This window comes from Vanessa tameamea, chromosome 24, assembly GCF_037043105.1.
Source record: "Vanessa tameamea isolate UH-Manoa-2023 chromosome 24, ilVanTame1 primary haplotype, whole genome shotgun sequence".
NCBI classification, from domain to species: Eukaryota; Metazoa; Arthropoda; class Insecta; order Lepidoptera; family Nymphalidae; genus Vanessa; species Vanessa tameamea.
In genome coordinates, this window is record NC_087332.1 from 7,837,515 (window position 1) to 7,853,168 (window position 15,654).

At 31.3% G+C, this 15,654-nt stretch overlaps 1 protein-coding gene across 1 annotated transcript in view; it reads left to right on the forward strand.

Moving 5' to 3' along the window:
* The first annotated feature begins 528 nt into the window (after nt 1-528).
* Nucleotides 529-15,654, forward strand: part of LOC113396045 (homeotic protein empty spiracles-like) — a 29,201-nt gene continuing 14,075 nt past the window's right edge. The window contains exons 1-2 of the mRNA XM_026633817.2: nt 529-1,112; nt 13,992-14,164. Coding sequence (XP_026489602.1) covers nt 662-1,112; nt 13,992-14,164 — 624 coding nt within the window. The 5' untranslated portion in view covers nt 529-661. The remainder of the gene's footprint in view (nt 1,113-13,991; nt 14,165-15,654) is intronic.

Below are 15,654 nucleotides of genomic sequence, written 5' to 3' on the forward strand. Positions count from 1 at the left end.
TATTGTCGATAAAAATTATTACGAACACGAAACACCGCGGCGAATCAGCAATTTCGCACCGAATCGATTATACATCACTCGGAAACCGCTGAAAAACTTTATCTCGAGACATTAAGCTAATAAAGCATCGGAGTTAATTAAAGAGCATCGCTGTGTGGACGACGCGACCGGCTCGCGGCTCCGACGGACCAAAAAAGACCAAAGAGTAGCTCGCTAACCTACCCAATCGGTGCCTTAATTGTTTCATACCCGACTAAGTTCGAAAGCCTCTCAACCCCGCTTGAACGCGACGATTTCGTAGCGTCTCTCCATCTATCCGGTTGAAAATCACTAGCTCCGAACCGAATCCGCCCACTCGGGAAGGTTCTAAATTCAAATTCCACCTCTGCAAACAGTTCGACCAATGAGGTCCTCGAGAGCTGTCTAACGAACGTTCTTAAGAGATCGGACGCCACCCATTGGAGATCGGTAGCCAATCGGAGGACGGGCGTCCATGTTCGTTATTTTTTTTCCGTTGGCCGGGCGTCGAGAGAGCGCGTAGGGCTCATTCGGCCGCGCGCCGCCTAGGCGTTCGTATCGCGTGTTCGCGTCACGATGGATTGTGCTTGTGACATGTGGTATTGATTTGGTGTTATTTGTGACGGAACCGTTGTGTGAAAGCATGATGCCTCTCGCACCGACCCCTGTGGTGGCGGTGCCATCTAAGCCCAAGATTGGATTTAGTATAGACAGTATAGTTGGTGGTTCGGAGAGGCCGAAGCAAACGTCGCCTCCGCTGGCGAGTCCTGGGTCGCCGTCGCCGGTGGCGTCTCCTCGTAGTCCATCTCCGAGGCCGTTGTTGAGACCTAGTGCGTTGCCGGCTGTTTTTCCAACTCCTGAATTGAAGAGGCTACCGTACTTGGACGCTCAGAGCCATCACCACCAGTTCCTCGCCCATTTCCAAGGGGCGGCTTTGGCCGCAGCACTCGCTCATCAGCAACAAGGGTTTGGAGCTCCTCTACCTCCACATCCACCTCCGCATCCAGCAGCGCCTGTGCCTAGAGAATCTTACCAGCTCTACCCTTGGCTGATCAACAGACATGGCAGAATATTTCCTCACAGATTCCCCGGGGGTGAGTTTTATTATGTACTATGTGAGAATCAGATTAGTTTTAGAATTATTTTAATGATAGAGTCGGAGGTAGAGCTTTTTGTATCCGTCGCTACAATTTGATTTGTTTCTTTTTTATATTAATTTTGTACAATATTAATATTTTTACTAAGTTCTTAAACGACACGGCCAGCGGTTTTATAATAGGCATGTAGAGACATTTACCGGTTTTTCTTAATTGGCAAAAAAAATGTCACCATTCACCATATATCTATAGTAACTAATATATACACAGGAAATAGTTACTAAATAAAAAAGGTTTAATTGCCAGTTTCGGCACACATTCTTGTCAAATAACATCACGTGCTTACTTAATTTTTTACAATACTCTACGTGTATTTTCGGCCTGACCACTCTCTTTATGTAGGTCGATTATTTGGCCGTCTTCGTTCGTTTTCTCTATTAATAAAAACAAAAAAAAAAAAACAAATAACTGTTATATTAATACTAAATTTTTATTTTAAAATTCTAGTTTAATATCTTTATGCCATTATTTCAAGTTCAATAAATATTACAATATAATTTAATTTTCTTTTTTAAATTACAATAAATTTGACCGTGAAATATTAAATTAAAGGCTTGTTAAACATTAATACGGCTAATTGATATTCGTGTTTTACATGATATAATTATGTTTATAAATCGTATGGACTGTAGAATTTATTTGAGATTTGTTAAAAATATCATTTCTATTTACATCAAAATTTTTTGTATAATTAATTACCGACTTAATGTAAAATTTTAAACCATAAATATATGTAAACATAGTAATTTAATAATCAATTTTATTATTATCATTATTAATGGCTATTATTTTTTATTTATTTTTTATAAAATACATTAGTCAGGTCGCATAACCATGCCGTGGTCTAAACAAAAAAAAATGGTAGTATATAATGAATATACTAGCAACACTAGGCCGCAAGGCAGAAATATTTTTTATTACAATTTTAAAGAGGCTGTTATCAAAAAGTTGTCACTTCCCCACTAAAGATACATACATCGAATTAACCGCACAAAAAATAGTAGCTTATCCGTAACATGAGGCTATTAAGATAAAAATTTATCGAGGAGAAACATTTCTGATCGCTGTTCTTTGATAAAAAAGAAAGTGAAGATTGCGCGGGAAACGATCGTTCTTTTTTTGAATTTTAACGGCGGCGAGTTATATATTTGGGAAATGTCAAACTGATTATTAAGATATGAGTAATGGAACGGATATTTAGAAACTATAAAATTATATTTAAAATTAACAGTTTAATTAAGTGTATGTTAGTCATTAGTGTTTTTTTAATATACTAAATATCTATTTCTTATTAATTTTATATTATATTTGAATCTCATAAAGATAAAAAAAATATATATATTAAAGACACTTATTGCAAAGGACAAAAAAGTTTCTGCCTAATAATCTTGTGTGTGTAGATGTAGATCTATTACAAAAGTCATAAATGTCTTTTAAAAGGTAAAATAGGAGCGAATGTCCATATTCAACATCTGTCAAAAAGTTACCTGTTAATTCTACAGTGTATTAACAAGTATGGTCAAGTTATACAGTCCACATGTCTTTGATTAGAAGGTAAAATACATCCATTTATAAATTTTAAAGTCTGAATTAATAGGAATTAATTATAAGTTTAATAGCGAGTGAAACTGTAGTTTTGTTCGAATATTCTAGTTTTTTTTTGTATTGATATATTTTTTATTTTTTATATACGAATATGCACAATGTCAAGAGTTTTCCTTTTGCAATTTTTCGATGGTTAGTTAAATATTAGCTAATTATTATTATTCTATGTCCAATCCGACGGCACAAGTTAATTATATTTTAAGTAGGTATATCAAATTTCATTAGAATCCGTCAGTAGGAGCTATCCAAGGGTGACTAAGGTGAGGAATAAACATACGAATACACAAAAAATGTGTTTTTAATAACAGTAAGATGCCTTCTAAGATGTGATACATTTTAATAATGCTTAACAAAATATTCTATACGATATTGTTCTGTTATTTTTTCAATATTCGGAAAATTAGAAACCCTCGGCACCCAAACCGACTTAAGTATTTACATTGCAACCGCAACACTAAATGCTGTGACTCTTAAACCATTAATTATGTCGTCTATACTAGCCGCATATTAGGACTTAAAAAGTTGATCCCTGTTTCTATAAAATACTGTAAAAAAAAAACAACACACACACACATACTCTATACATTATCTTTCGTACATGGTCCTTAATTATTTTGAGATGGTTGTATTAATTCAGAAATATTTTCGAACGCGTGTACGATCACGAAAATGCCATCGCAATTGGCTGAATAGTAAAAAACGCATAAACAAACATTCATAAAACAATTATATATTTACTTTTGGGGATTAGTTACGTGTGAAAATGAGATTGTAACGAGTTATGTTTCTGTGGCCATATCATTAAAGGTTCGATGTTTATTCCCATATATAAATACCACGTCTTATTTATTAAATTTAAAACGGTTTAACTTTACACACATAAAAATATTCATTTATATACCTATCGCTGTTAGAAATGATTTATTTGTAAATAAAATTTATATTTCTAGTCAGCGCAATAAACTTAACAGAAGTCATGTAAAAAGGTTAGTTAATTCCAACATACATAAATTCCTTATATTTATAAAGTGCTAAACCAGTTTTATTATGTGAAATAGTTCAATAGTGCTGTAATGGCTGTACAAACACAATCGTTAATCATTATATTTTTTATCTGTGCGTGGTTGACAGCAAAAAATATGGCGCTCAGAACTAATCTTGTATCAATATTTGTTGTGAGTAATTTGAATAATTACTTCTCCAATAATATTAGATGCTGACAAGCTATTTATATTAATGTTAAGCAAAAACTTGTAATGAGGGATGAATTGTTTTTATTAGATATTTAAACGTGATACTGATGCGATGATGATCATTTGATATCATATTTAAAAATTTAGAACGAAATTTATGGTATATTAAATTTATCGTTATAAAATTAGACGTAAAAAGTAACTTTGTATAATACGAGATAATCATAAAAATGTTATTGTTTTTAAATTTACTTTATAACAAGCCTTTCCCTATAAGAGCGTGCACTAAAATATTTTTAAGCTGCTCATTACGTCTACAATACGCCGCCAACCGTGGGCTCTAAGCGTTGTCCCTTGTGCTTGTTCCGAATTACACTACCTTATAAATAAATTAAAAAAATAATACTTAAAAATTATCACTTTGTCCGTTTTGATCTTGTACAAAAAGTCCTCATTAAAATCGTTTATTATCATTTAGCTTAAACAATGTTGGCATAATATAATCTAATTAAAAAGTTATTTTGATATATTATCTGTGACCCGCCAGCACCATTTCGTAATTACTCTGTCTTGTGTCAGATAACCTCTTACAATGTAACAGTCGCTTCATTAGTTGTAATTATTTGAGATAACTTAATTATAACGATAGTGTATTCAATAAACAAAGTTTATTACATTTTCAAATCTTTTATTCGGATGATTGTAAATAATCTGTCAAGTTTTGATAGTCTGTTGCGTATTTTATTATTTACTAAGTTACTTATTACTTATGTATGATATGCTCTGATATGATAAATTATTAAATAGAAGACAATGAACTTTAGTATATTATATATTAAATATGTCATAATATATCGCTGATTGAATATATGACAAAGAGTAGGTTGCCTACTGAGATCTTACGGGATCTAACCTAATCTGTGGTAGCTTTAAATTTAACTCTCAAAAATTATGATTTTTGTTCATAAATCAAACTTTTTTTTTTAACGTTTTGTTTTATTACAAAAGCAGCAGCTTGCCAGTATTTGTATTATATTATGACCGGTAAAGTTATATTATATTGAATGATTTCGACCCTAACGTACAAATATTTATAATATTATTTTTACTTTATTTTAGTTGTATTAAATATATAAAAATATATTATTTAATATTGATTAAAGCAAAAGAGCCGTTATGTAATTTATTTTTCAATGGAACAATAAACACAATGTTGATATCGTTCCAAATATAAACTCCGCTCCAGATTTAATTACTCGCTACTGTTCCCAAACCCCTCATAACACTCGCCATTATCTGTGTCAACAAAAAAATATAACGATATACGTAATATAAAGCTATAAAAAATATTGTTCGACAAATAACTGAGCTCCCTGCCTCAATTGACTACCCTTCTAACAATATTATTTTTATGAACAGAATAAAAATGGTTTTTAATCAAGCCGGCTTAACGCGTCAAAATTGTCGCCTAAAAGAAAAAAAAAATACAAATGTAATATGGAAGCGGTTTGACAAAGAACTTTTGTGAAGGCGGGAATGAACGCCCGCGATTATCAGCCAGCGCCATTGTTGTTCTAAATTTGATTATTTCGTAGAGTAGGATAGCGTTGTATCGATATTATTTTATAACACGATTAATCTATACATTATAGACTTTGCTGTAAGTTTTTTTTGTAATAAATCGTTTCTACAGTTATAAATTGCACATACTTCACTATTACATGCCTATAAAATAAAGCAAATAACATACCTAATAAGTTAACCTTGGTTATCTTTGTTCCTATAATCACTGTTATTAGTTTTTTTCGACACATTATAGTGTAATTATAGTTTTTAATATGGTCATCGTTTAAGTGTATGGATAAACGTCGACATTTAAGGTTTCATCGATACTAATTGTAAACCTTAAAGGGGACAAAGCGAAATTAACTCGCGATAATCGTCCCCTATTTATCGATAGACGCGCATCACTACTCGTCTGCATCGTTAAACATGTTGGTAGCTCGAAACGTCAAATCTTTCGTTACGCGCCTTTTTTCTTAATGACCGCGATTGTTACCGGATGTTTTTTTACAATATACCTCTAAAAGGATTGAATGGTATATAATTGGATGTAATTTGAGACTTTGTTGTTGAGTGAGCGAGATTAACAGGCGTCCTAAATTAAACTATTTATGTTCGTTATGTTGGCAGCGGCAGCCATCTTGAAACAAGATCGTTGCTTAGGTGAAATGATTTACGTTTAGGAGTCGAGAATATTTATGATTAATTATTTTGTATGGATGCTATGTTTAAGTGGAGTTCAAAAGTTCGTTATATTTAATAGTTGTTTACTCTGTACAACAGAGTGGTAATAATTAAGTCTTTAACTGGTAATAGCTTGGAAATATAATAAGTGCCTACGTTCGTTTAAAAAGTTATTTATTGCTATTGTTAAGTGATTTATAAAATTGAAAATATTTATCCGGTCAATATTATTTAAAAAGATTCGAATAGGAATAACATTCAAATATTTTTTTTTCGAAGCATGCAAGAAAATTGGAACGGATTATAATTTTTTTTATGACTTAGACCATCAAAAGAGTACTAATTAATTAATTATTATTAATATCGCTATATATAAATAATTATTAATATCGCGAAAATCGTTACTAAAAACTTAACGTTATTATGATATGTTATATTATTTGTCGACAAAGTCGCACAAATTATATATAGTTAGATATTTTATTAGGAGATAAGTTAATTGATTCCTAATGCGGACTGACCTACTAATTACCTCAGTTATTCATTTTTAATTTCATAGGTTAGTGTAAAAAACATTTTAAACTTACTATTTTAATATATGAAAATGTATTAACCTATTTTACGCGTATTGATTATTTAACGTTACAAATAACTCGTTATAAGTAACGAGAAGCAGTTATTTTGATTAATTCACTGATAAATTAAAAGGGTCTTCCGGCTATAAACGTTTTATTTCGAACTGCGGCCAATGGGAACGTTGGAAATTGAGAAAGTTACGGAACAGTCAGGAAGTCTACCTACACAAGCATTCTTCTGTGCTTTTGGAGTGAAGCTTGCTTATGGTGAGGATATAATTGCAATGTAATATTATTTGTAACATTTAATTTAAACGTTTTTGTCGCAGAAGAAGACTCATTAAATATATATTCTCAATTTTATTTACGGTAATGTGTGGATGTAAACAAAAAATCGTTGCTTTTAGCAACGATTTTTTGTAACGTTTAGATAAAGCGATTCTGACGAAGAGAGCAGCTCGTGTTTTTTTTTCTTTTTATTACCCGTATGTAAGCCAAAGGGTAAATTTGTCACCTGACGTTTGCAATGCGCTGTCAACTAGTGGACTTAAAATTGCGGTTATACAGTGACATTGGCGAAATAATTTGTGTCCTAGGCACAACTAAAAGCCATTAAACTAAGAATTGAATTGAATTGTGGTTATACGGAGATTGCGGGTTTAATCGCTGTAAAGTACATTTAAGTTTTCGTGTGTTTATGTCTATAATTTAAGAAGAAAAACTATGTGTCAAATCAAATACTGTTAGACACGTGACCGAATAAACGCAACAAACAAATATCAGGAGATCTCACAACTCATTTCTTAAAAGCATCTTAGATAAGTATATTTCTATTCGATGCATGAATGGTTTTTTACGTATGCTCATTTAAATTAATCAATCATAAAGATAAATATCAGCGGTATAAATTGCATACCGATATCCGAATCAGTTTGTAGAAAACATCAAAATTTAGAGAAATTACACAATAATTTAGTGGTACACAATAAAGTGGTACCGTCGTTACTTCTGATTTTCCATAACACAAGTGCTTTAGCTACTTACATTGGGATCAGAGTAATGTATGTGATGCTGTCCAATTTGATATGTCACGTGACCAGTGGCGTTATTACGGTTAGAGCACAGCAACTCTTGCTATCAAATATTTGTACCGGATTGATAAATGTTACAGTCGATAAATCAGTATTATGAAGTATTATGCTACTGCATAGGTCCATAATACTGTTTTATATTTTTTTGATTTGATTTGATATCAATCGGCAACAAATATTTGTTAGCCGCAGTTGCTATGCTCTAGCCGTAATAGCTCCACTGGCTTCGATTCGACTCAAATGAAGCCTATAAACTTGCTGACAGCGTAGAGACAGATACATACTCTATACTCTTTCAAATTTCGGACGTCAATATGACACAGAGACAAGCGTACGCCGAAAGATTGACGTGTTATCTGAAGCACGGAACTCTAATATATAATAATGATAAAATTGCTGATACTAACCGATATGTTTGATCTTTGACATCTTATAAGTGTAGATATTATTTGTTTATGGTTTGAGTTCATGTTCCATATATATGTAGAGAAAATTGTTGAAGAAAAATCACGAAACGAAGAGGCCGATTCAAATTTAAAAAATATACCTTATCTATGTAATATTATGTATACAAACCAGCAATGTATCTTTGTAATAATAATACATATCCTCTTAAACTGCTGCAGTCGGTTAAACATAAGATATCGAGTATTGATAATATAAACGTCAATGGACTTATCAGAATCGTTAAACTACCAATTTATGTAACTCATGGCTCTAAGGTCACTGATAAATATGAGCGCACATCATATTTTCGTTATTATATTGAAGTATAATCTGTGCACGCGACTATGTCAAAAGGATTTAAAAATGGAATTGAGTGATTGGTATCTGGTTTAAGTATTTTTTTTTACAATTGACCCAAAGACACTTTGTCTTTCATCCATCTATGAATTGGTACCATCATGTGATGGCTTGGGATCAGCTAGTAAACACCCTACTGCTGGGCAAAAGATTCCTATCCGGTTGAGGAGAAGGCTTAAAGATTATTCCTCCGCACTGCTGTCATGGTTGATGGATACATTCGTGACATTTCATTCGACACATGCAGGACTTCTGATGAAAAAAAATCCCATACACAATTTGATTACATTCACACAACAAATACTCAGTAGTTGTCAAGATTTAAACCCGCAGTCTTCGGTGACAATGACAACGATTGGCGTTATATATTAAGTATAAATTATTATTAACAATATATTGATATTGTTAAGAATAATTTATACTTAATAAGCGTTGTCAACTCAGGGAATTGAGATGTTATGCCTCATGTGTGATCGATATCTAGTTATGGGACGAAAACCAAAACGGCGGAAGTCATCAACATTTATTTTAATATATTATATGAATATTAATAATTTTTATCACATAATATTTAATTATATTTATAACTTAATTAAATAAATACATATAAAAAATAATAAAAACTCATGGACGCACGCAAGGGCAATATTTACAACAATTCTACGGACGATGAGACTGACTAGCAGTCTTGTCCTGGTGAATATGGTCATATTAAAAAAAATAATGACAGCCTGTAAACGTCTCACCGCTGGGCAAAGGCATCCTCTCCGGAGCCTATGCAATCAGACTGATCCATTGTAGGTCCTTTTAAACTTTCTTTGTAAAGATAGCTGTTTCATGATATTGTATTAAAACGTGCGAAAAAATTATATATTTAAAATTCGAACGTTATAAAAATTTATTAATGTCGTTGAATATTCAAAAATACCCTGAATACCAGGAAATTTGAAAAGCTGGCTACCCCACTTTAAAAGTCATTAAGGAGTTAAATATAATTTAATAAACACGTATTTGTAATTTATAATCTTACAGGTTATGTACAACTTTTGACAGCCGTAATGATCTTTTTGCGTGTTCACACTGAAGTTTTGTTAATTCTCCGTATGAAACGGCATAATTGTCACTAGTGCGTCTTTATATCTTTATAACTGAGTCTTTTAAAATGCTGCTATGGTTTAAAGCCTATTTTATAAGGCTTAAAATTCCCGGGTCAGATTAATAAAAAGTTATTGACTTTAATTTAATACATATTGTTTTAATTACTTATTGGAGTACTTTTAAACTTCAATTTACACCTAGTGGAGCGTTTGTTTACCTAATATTAGTATCTACTATTCTGTAAAATATAAGAATAATCGTAAAATGTCGTATGTCGACTTACAGTGTAACGCAATTTTGGTGCTTGTGTCCTTCAAATGTAGCTAATAATTATAATTCTCGAAGTCGCATATCACTTTTTGACATTTCACGATCGCGTTTTGTTCGCAGAAAAATGATATTTCAATAAAGAGACAGACACTGTTTCCGTTTTTGCTATACGTAATACAGTTGTATCCGTCTGTCACGATGGAATGCGTATTGTTTTTTTCTTTGTGAGAAATAAGTCTTGATATAATAATTATTGATTGACAACTTGTTAGCTTAGTGGTTACTGTATCTGTGCTCTGGTTAAATGGTCATTTATTTCCCCTTATGACAAAAGTCTGTTGAACGTTTTTTTAAGTGTATATTAAAATCTATCCTACCTTCACGGCAAGTATGTAAACACTCATTGCCTTCTCAACAAAAGTATTTTTGAGTGACATAGCAAAGAAAGAAGATTATGAAAGATCTCAATTTCACAGAATTGTCACTGTCAATGTAAATAACACATGCCTTAGCCAGACTTAAAACCTCTTTAATGATAATGAAATAAAACCTCATTAGTTGAAATAAAATAGAAATGGAATGTTGTGTCAAAAATATATATTAAAAAAAAACTTTCCCAATTTTAATTATGTATAAGTCTAAATTAAATACTACCTAGTGGTCGACTGTTGACCGAAATTCGACCTTAGACATTATTAAAAAATGAAGAAAACGTAAATATATTCATTTGCATTGGTTTGCAACCGAAGCTAAAGCAAAGCTTGTCAATAAATAAAAAAACAAAAGAAAATCGGTTAACAAAACAGAAGAAAACGGTTCAACTGTTTTGTCTTTGCCTGTATAAATACAGATAAGAATGCTTCTCACGATTTCGTTTATAAAAAATACATTATCTACAGCGAATAACAATGTCTTGTTTATTTAATTATATTAGATATGTGTCATATTTGTAAATGTCTCATTCGTAATATTTTTTCCTTATAAAAATCTATAGTGTTATTCTGTAAGAACAAACTCGTAACTCACCGTAGAAAACGATTGTGAAATGTCAGATTGACATGCGACATTGACTATAATAAGTAATTATGACAATTATAGGATACACGAATAAAAATAGCGTAATTCAATCAATGTAAGTCGTTTTTCTTCATTTCAGGAGTGAAAATTGAAATCGAAATAAGTCTTTAAGGAGTAGCACTTTTTTTTTTAATTTTAATAAATGGCAAATTGTACACGTGGTCGCCCATATACTTGAGCACTGTCGGAACTTTTAACCATTCCTTGTATCTCCAATGCATCACGAACCTTAGGAACTAAGTATGTATGTCCCTTGTGCTTGGCTTTGCTTTGGTTCACGCATTCTTCAAATCCAAGCATCAATACTAAACATTGCTGTTTGATGGTTGCATGTGTAATGATTGGTACCCAGACTTAACCCAAAGTTAACTGCAAGCACTGATTTTTAATTGGTACTTATTACTATGAGTGAAAGAGAGGATACGGTAAAAGTATCGTGTTCTCTGTCTTTTCGTAATTGAATATGAACTGATTAATATAAAGAGGATATATTAGTTATTATTAAGGCTAATCGTGGGAACGAGTAATAAGGTTTTTGTTTGATAAGATATTATTTAATTTAAGTATGTGTTATGTTGTTAAATTGAGTGCTTAATTATATATTCATTGTATGAGCTGAGATTGTTCAGTGAGTAGAACATTAGGATCGTAAACAAAGGCCGCGGAGTCATAACTCTGTCTTGACTAGGTCACCTTTAGGTTAGGTTAGCAATAATGAACTGAAAAATGTTATAAAATCAAAATATACTAGCCATGCTAACTATAACATTAATGTAATTTAAATATTATTTTATATACTCTCAATAAAAATTTAAGAATTGCACTTTTGAACTTTTGCTTTCTAAAATAAAAAAAAACAACAAATATTGACAATATATACAAACTCATTGGTAAGATTAATACGAAGTTACCCCTCCTGTCTACATCGCCTAAACCTTATTATACTCATTTTCAAGTCAATCGGATGTATAGTTTCGGAGATCTCCTTATGAGTCAATCAGTGGTATATTGCTTGTATGTATATATACTATATATAAATGCAATATTTATTCTTAAAAACGACGATTCAAAAGTAAATAAAACGACAGCGGGGAAAGCGTTACGCGTCCATTATATGACGTCAAAAACGTTTAATTCTGAAACGATACACGCATAACGTTAAACACAAAAGTTAACGTTAAATATCGTTGCACTAAAAGAAGTTTAACTTTAAAATTATCTGGGCTTACATCATCTACACCAATCAAAAGTATACTTCACCGTGCCGACGGTAAACGTGGGTGGCGCTGTGCCCTTGTATTAACGTCCGCCATTTGCTAATATAATTGCATTGACCAAATTAATCGTTGCTAGTTTAAGGTGTGTCAAAAAGTTTAGATAATTATATGAATTTAGACTTTATTAATTTAGGTTTTTATTAATTTCGTTTTGAATGGTATATTTGTTTTTGATTTAAAAGTGTATGGCTACTAGAAGATTACTATGTATTCAAAATTAAAAATTAGCTTTGTTGCTATTTATGTGTTTACTAATATTATAAATACGACAGTAAATCTGTCTGTCTGTTGCTCTTTCACGGTCAAACCACTGCACCGAATTTGATGAAATTTTGTATAAAGCAAGCTGGAACTCCAACTATTATCAAATGTATATTAACTTAATTGATTATTATCTATATGCTCAAATAACTACATATTAAAATAAATAAAATTATTAATACGCGTGCAGGCGAAATATTACAGCTATTTTTTTGACTACAAAAAACCCTCTTTGATAAAACAGTTATTATTCTGACTATAAAAAACCATCTTTTTAATAAAAGTAAAGAAAAAAAACATCGTTTAACAAAATAAATATATATATCTTGAACTATCAAATTGAAAACTACTAGAAGTTTCCAGAACATTGCTAGCATTAAAACGAAACCAACTTAAAGTTGATAATACGTCTAAAACCCAGTAGACACGTTTGTTAGACACTTATCTACCATCTACACACGGGAATTACTTCGTTTTTGCCTCGAAAGATTATATTAAGTCTACGATAATTAACCAACGTTATATAAGTAACGTTCAGTGAGCTCCTTTCTCATCAGCGTTAAAGACAAGAACAACATGCAATTTATAAAATAGTATTATTTCTTTCCTTACTTAATAATTCTTCGTAAAATATATGTATGTAAGCGCTTGATAGATTAACCGGCTGTCGGTCGCTTAGCAGTAATCTTTGCTTAATTTAATTTTAATAGCCGGCCGCCATTACAAAGATACTTCGTATGAAATAGCCTGTTATTATATTTGCGAGCATTTAGAATTTGAAATGTTACGGAGATTACGTTTAATGAACGTACGTATAATTAATGAATTTAATATTTTGTATAATTAACATAAATGTTTGTATAAATGTCAGTTAAATTGAAAATGTCCGAATGTATTAAGTTAGCGTTTAATCAATGTTTGCAATGATTTATAACTTTAAATATAACTAATGTCGCTTCAATAAACGGTTTTGTTGGTGAATTAATTACAAATGGTCCTAAATTATATTTAACTAGTACTTTGAAATGGATCTTGTCAAATTTAAATCTATGTTTAAGGCACAAAAGTTTAGTATCTTCGTCTATGTTTGGCAACCGTTTTTTTTTGTAGTTATAAGTATCTTTGATGTTATCAATAAACAAATGGCAATAAAACTAGAAATAAATTATTCGAAACATACAAATTTATGTATCGAATATCGAATAATTCATGTAATAATATTGAATCGATATTAACAACAATCGATATAATTTAAACAACCTTTAATGTAAGTTTAAATTTTCTGTCAAATAGTTTAATAAGTGATATTTCTCTCCAGGTCCAGATATCCCCGGCTTCCTCCTTCAGCCGTTCCGCAAACCCAAACGGATCAGAACAGCTTTCTCTCCGTCCCAGCTGTTGAAGCTGGAGCACGCCTTCGAGAAGAATCATTACGTTGTCGGCGCTGAAAGGAAGCAGTTAGCACAAGCATTGAGCTTGACTGAGACGCAGGTAAATGACTTAGATATTCCTATGTTTATATCTAGACATTCCACGTTTTTGACATTGGTTGACGGTTGACAATTTTATTTCATTTTCTCGGCATATAAACCGTAAGCTAAGGTGCTTAACCCGTTATTATATAAGCAGTACATATATTTTAAACAACGTTTCGTATATTTTATTTTAGTTCCCTTTTTTAAATAAATTAACTCATTAGAAATTTGAAAAAATAAATGATAGCCACCTAAAATATTTAGCGGATGTTTAGATAAACTCAGTTTTATCTCTCTTTAACATTATTGATTTGACATTCGAGAGAAGAAGATGGTGTTATTTTAACCATTGCCCTCTTTTAACTGTCAAATTCCTGATGACAGAACGAAAGGAGCATAATATTAATCGTAAAGCTGATGACTATGAGATGAGATTATGTCGTAATCAATAGCTTTGATTAATTTTTAAAATATTTTTCGAAAAAATACATACAATATGACTTATTGTACGAAGATGCTATGTTCGGTTGTGATTTAAAATGGTAAGTGGTCAGCACTGCCTTAGACGCTTTTTTTATTGGAAATGTGTATAATTTTAACCATTTATGTGTCTGTAGTTACACTGGCTCACTTACCGTTCAAACCGGGACATAACAATAATAAGTATTACTCATTGCCGGTAGAATATATGATGTTTAGGTGTCATAGTATATATTTGCACAAAACCTTACCGTGTAGATATCTTCATTACAAAGATTGTGATAGGCAAACTATTAAGAAAATACGGATATGACGCGATGCTCGGCAAATGTGAATCATATAAAATAATGGCAATATAATAATATACTATTAAAACGAAAGTTCTAATATATATATTTATTATTATTTTTATATATGGCAATGAATTTTATAGTATAATACGTCACGCGTGTGTGCGTGTATCTTGAGAGAACACACGAATAACGAAGAGTCACGCCGTTTGACGTCACGGTATAAGGGTCGGTCTTAAGGGTAACCCTCATGGCGCGCCAGTAGATGTTCCACTAAAACTCAAATTATTATTCGTATCGCTTATTTTAAATTAAGTGTTTCCGATTAAATTGTTTTTCTTTTTCAATAATAATGATTACTTACAATATTAACATAATATTGGTTAAATTGTCTAATATCGATCCTAAATTACAAATACTGAATATTTAAAGACTAGAGAAAAAATTAATTGTACTTATAAAAAAGAAAGTGTCTTAGTAATTATTTATAATATAAAAAAACTAAATTATAGGTACTTTTAATACTAGTGTATAATATAATTGAATTGCAATATAATATATATTATTACAGAATATAAAGTTATAAAATATCTATAAGAATCTAATCAAGAGACGAAAAATGAAAAACAGATTTATGGTTTCAGTTAAACTACAATTAATAAAGAAGTATGTTTCGGCACTTTAAAAATCAATTACAGATAACAAATCGACGTAACAATAATAGATTCAATATTAA